The sequence below is a fragment of the Triticum dicoccoides genome, chromosome 4B (assembly GCF_002162155.2).
Source record: "Triticum dicoccoides isolate Atlit2015 ecotype Zavitan chromosome 4B, WEW_v2.0, whole genome shotgun sequence".
In the NCBI taxonomy this organism is placed as follows: domain Eukaryota; kingdom Viridiplantae; phylum Streptophyta; class Magnoliopsida; order Poales; family Poaceae; genus Triticum; species Triticum dicoccoides.
In genome coordinates, this window is record NC_041387.1 from 1,839,636 (window position 1) to 1,844,747 (window position 5,112).

Below are 5,112 nucleotides of genomic sequence, written 5' to 3' on the forward strand. Positions count from 1 at the left end.
TACATAGCTGCTTCTGAAGCAGCGAATGAAGGAGTCTGGATGAAGGAGTTCATTTCTGATCTAGGTGTCATATCTAGTGCATCGGGACCAATGAAGATCTTCTGTGACAATACTGGTGCAATTGCCTTGGCAAAGGAATCCAGATTTCACAAGAGGACCAAGCACATCAAGAGACGCTTCAATTCCATTCGGGACCAAGTCCAAGTGGGAGACATAGAGATTTGCAAGATACATACGGATCTGAATGTTGCAGACCCATTGACTAAGCCTCTCTCACGAGCAAAACATGATCAGCACCAAGACTCCATGGGTGTCAGAATCATTACTATGTAATCTAGATTATTGACTCTAGTGCAAGTGGGAGACTGAAGGAAAAATGCCCTAGAGGCAATAATAAAGTTATTATTTATTTCCTCATATCATGATAAATGTTTATTATTCATGCTAGAATTGTATTAACCGGAAACATGATACATGTGTGAATACATAGACAAAACTATAGTCACTAGTATGCCTCTACTTGACTAGCTCATTAATCAAAGATGGTTATGTTTCCTAACCATAGACATGTGTTGTCATTTGATTAGTGGGATCACATCATTAGGAGAATGATGTGATTGACATGACCCATTCCGTTAGCCTAGCACTTGATCGTTTAGTATACTGCTATTGCTTTCTTCATGACTTATACAAAGTTCCTGCAACTATGAGATTGTGCAACTCCCGTTTACCGGAAGAACACTTTGTGTGCTACCAAACGTCACAACGTAACTAGGTGATTATAAAGGTGCTCTACAGGTGTTTCCGAAGGTACATGTTGAGTTGGCATAATTTGAGATTAGGATTTGTCACTCCGATTGTCGGAGAGGTATCTCTGGGCCCTCTCGGTAATACTCATCACCTAAGCCTTGCAAGCATGTAACTAATGAGTTAGTTATGAGATGACGTATTACGGAACGAGTAAAGAGACTTGCCGGTAACGAGATTGAACTAGGTATTGGATACCGACGATCAAATCTCGGGCAAGTAACATACCGATGACAAAGGGAACAACGTATGTTGTTATGCGGTTTGACCGATAAAGATCTTCGTGGAATATGTAGGAACCAATATGGACATCCAGGTCCCGCTATTGGTTATTGATCGAGAATGGTTCTAGGTCATGTCTACATAGTTCTCGAACCCGTAGGGTCCGCACGCTTAACGTTACGATGACAGTTTTATTATGAGTTTATAAGTTTTGATGTACCGAAGTTTGTTCGGAGTCCCGATGTGATCACGGACATGACGAGGAGTCTCGGAATGGTCGAGACATAAAGATTGATATATTGGAAGCCTATATTTGGACATCGGAATGGTTCCGGATGAAATCGGCATTTTACCGGAGTACCGGGAGGTTACCGGAACCCCCCCGGGGGTTAATGGGCCTACATGAGCCAAGAGGGAGAAGAGGGAAGGAGCCAGGAGGGGGCCGCACGCCCCTCCCCCTCCTAGTCCGAATAGGACAAGGAAAGGGGGCGGCGCCCCCCCCTTTCCTTCCCCTCTTCCTCCTCTTTCCCCGGTGGGAGTAGGACTCCCCCCTTGGCGCGCCCTCTAGGCCGGCCGCCTCCTCCCCCCTTGGCTCCTTTATATACGGGGGCGGGGGGCACCCCATAGACACACAAGTTGATCTACGGATCGTTCCTTAGCCGTGTGCGGTGCCCCCTTCCACCATATTCCACCTCGGTCGTATCGTCACGGAGTTTAGGCGAAGCCCTGCGCCGGTAGAACATCATCATCGTCACCACGCCGTCGTGCTGACGGAACTCATCTCCGGAGTTCGGCTGGATCGGAGGCCGGAGATCGTCATCGAGCTGAACGTGTGCTGAACTCGGAGGCTCCATACGTTCGGTGCTTGGATCGGTCGGATCATGAAGACGTACGACTACATCAACCGCGTTGTGCTAACGCTTCCGCTTACGGTCTACGAGGGTACGTGGACGAACACTCTCCCCTCTCGTTGCTATGCCATCACCATGATCTTGCGTGTGCGTAGAATTTTTTTTGAAATTACTATGTTCCCCAACAGTCGGAGCCTTCTCTTGCTTGACTCTTCGATCGACACATTCCCCACACATGGTGTCGAATATGCGCCCGGACAGTAAACTTGATTTGCCTCCCGTTGGTAACTAAGGCCAACCGAGTGTGCAGAGGTCGTTTGAGATTTCCAAGTTTCAAACATTGAATATTTTTGGGTGAATTCGGGTGTGAATTTCACTTTGCTCCCCCACGGAGACAATGACAGGGTCTTTTCCAAGGTGTGAAACAAGCAAGCATGTTTCCCAGGAAGCACAGGCAGTTGGATAGTGGCGCAAGAGAATTTTACCAGTTTACCACTAAGACCAAAAGATAAACAAATTACAGATCTGGGAGGAGGACAATTCACATGACAAAACCACCTTATATATGAACGAAACAAACTACTATAGCAACAACACAATGTATGTAGCAAAACAACATCTCAGTCTCAGATTCTCACAAGGTTACATCGAAATTTATTATCATCATCTCAGGCAACCAAGGCGGCGCCTTCAGTCGTCAACAACCTCTTCTGTCTTCTTAGGCTTGGACATGAGGTAGAGTCCCGCTCCTATGGCGCTTAGGCCAGCGACCGCGCCCGCCAGGGTGGCGTAGTTCGTGTTCATGTTCTTGTCGGTCATCGACACGCCTCCTCCGGCCTTCACATCACCTACTGCAGGAGTAGGACCCTACAAGAATTTACAGCTCTTGGATGTCAGTTTTTCTTTCACATCGATCCCACACACAACATATGCACTAGTGTATCTCAACTTAGCAAGTTAATGCATGCATGCATACATACATACATACATACATACATACATACATACATATCCTTTTGACCTAAGCTGGCGCGAAAGGTATATATTAACAAAGCATGTTATTAAGTATACATTAACAAAGCATCAACAGAAAGACCACCTATGTCAAAGTGCTTCATTCGTCAAAACCACCCTCCAATGATGGCATGTTATTTTTGACAGGAAAAAGATTTCTTCTGATATGCAGGTTATCTTATTTTGTATCAGTTTAATTGTCGCAATATTGGGTTATCTCTTGTAGGAGGCAAAGGACAAACTTGTGCTGCAGGCACTTATTCACAATGCATGGGTGGCATTTTAGACACATGCTCTATTCTTCCCGATTATTTTGAGCCTAGTTGTGTTAGTATATTTACCACTTTGAACAATGTAATAAACTGTTGGGCTGTGTGCATATCATGGTGCAGAGGCCGAAAGACTGTTTTTTTCTTCCATTATCTAAAAAAAATGTAGGAGTATGTGGTGAGCTCCGCATATACATGAAGCTCTTGGTAACCTCATTCAAAGTTCCGCTGACCTGAATGTCATCTGCATTCTCCTTTTTTTTGTTCATGGGATGATCCCTCCTCCAGTCCCATGGTGTCTGAGGATTATCTGATATCCAAAGCCCTACGCGTGCCATTTTCGCTTCTCTCTCCCACTGAAGAAAACAGTTAGTCAAATTGTGAGAGATAAATTCGTTCGCAATATCATTAAGGATGAAAAAACCACATAATTAATGTAGGCATAGTTTTTATGTACCACTGATTAGTAACGAACATGCATTATACGTTATTAAGTTATATGGAGCAGCTTGTGATTAATAATTATATTGAAGGTGCTAGAGTGAATTTCTTTTGGGGTATAAAAAATGGATTGAGATGAAATGTCCTACTTGTGCGAATTCAGGACGTTTGTCATATTTTTTGAAGTGCCAGGCCAAGCCCCTTTTCAGCATTTGTTCCTGAAGAATTTAGACATAAAAATCACAGTCACTCGCTCTGAGAAAATTAAAAAAAGATGTATGAGTTGGATCATATTTTCTGTCTCACTTGGATAAAGACGCCGTCACAGTAGATGTCACCAATATATCGATCAAAGTGGTCCATCCCATACACATGAATCTCAACGCATTTCTCTCCAATAAGCTTCACCAACCCTTTCTTTGACTTCTTCCCATATTCCATGTTCAGCTCCGGTGCATCAATCCCTCTGTTGACTCACAAAAGTAAATGCACTCTTCTCACAACCTATTATAAAACTCGATGGCATGAGATCTAATCATTAATTAATTCACATAAGAAGATAGGATTTACTGTAAAGTTTGACAAAATCAATAAAAACTACGAGTTGTGACTTGAACCAAACAATCCCAGCCATCCGTAGAGGTGAAGACCCTAGGTTCAGCCATGGTGGTCGGATCAAGTGTCAAGGAGTTTGTACGGCGTTCCCTTTGTGAAGGCGCTGCTGCTGGGGCATTGGTGCTAGCAGCTTGGGGGTGAAACCGACTATGTGGTCTTTGTTGGCTAGTCGTATCCCTCGATGGAGATGTTGCTTTCTTGGCTTGGTTCTACTTTATCCCAGCACTGCACGGTTGATTGAGGGCATGAACTATGGTGGCACATGGATACAAATGTCCCATGATAAAAAGTAGCTTGAAGTATCTACATTGATTTTCTTTCTCCCCAATGAAAACTACCACTAGTGGGCCTCATCAAGCAATACACATGCATGCCATGCACCTCTACTCTTCACCCCAACTTTTTCAGTTTTTTGCACAGAACCACATTTTTTCTCCCCAAGCACCCCCCTCCTGATTAGGATCCCACTACACCATCCGAATCTATTTCGCTTGACATCAGATCCTACATGACATGCGGGGCATCACCGCGGGGCTATGCATTGTCCATGCCCTGATGGACCATCTCCTAGTGCCCCTGGTGTCGGGGTTGCATGCACTTGACATTGGCATATTCTGCTAGATTTCTTGCCTTGTCATGTCCTTTCCATTAGCCATCATGGTCGGTATTTTATTTTAGCACTGGTTGATCCATGGTTGGTGTAGAGGCTGGGGTATTTTTTCTTGTCTTTTGTGTGTGTTTGTGTCATCTCGGTGCAGTTCACAAAGTAGTAACAAAGTTTGCTCCTTGTCGAAAAAATGTAGTAGTTATATTATATAGTATTCATGTACTTATTATGATTCATTAAAGTATGCTTAAAATTTCAAATTCAATGGTTAATGATGCATTGAATC

General features: G+C 43.9%; 1 protein-coding gene across 1 annotated transcript in view; it reads right to left on the minus strand.

The window, feature by feature from the left end:
* Positions 1-2,368: 2,368 nt before the first annotated feature.
* The window catches only part of LOC119294467 (probable staphylococcal-like nuclease CAN3), a 7,723-nt gene continuing 4,979 nt past the window's right edge, over positions 2,369-5,112 (minus strand). The window contains exons 5-8 of the mRNA XM_037572652.1: positions 3,911-4,070; positions 3,754-3,822; positions 3,397-3,519; positions 2,369-2,747 (exon numbers count right to left, since the gene is read on the minus strand). Of these exons, the coding sequence (XP_037428549.1) occupies positions 2,571-2,747; positions 3,397-3,519; positions 3,754-3,822; positions 3,911-4,070 (529 nt within the window). The 3' untranslated portion in view covers positions 2,369-2,570. The remainder of the gene's footprint in view (positions 2,748-3,396; positions 3,520-3,753; positions 3,823-3,910; positions 4,071-5,112) is intronic.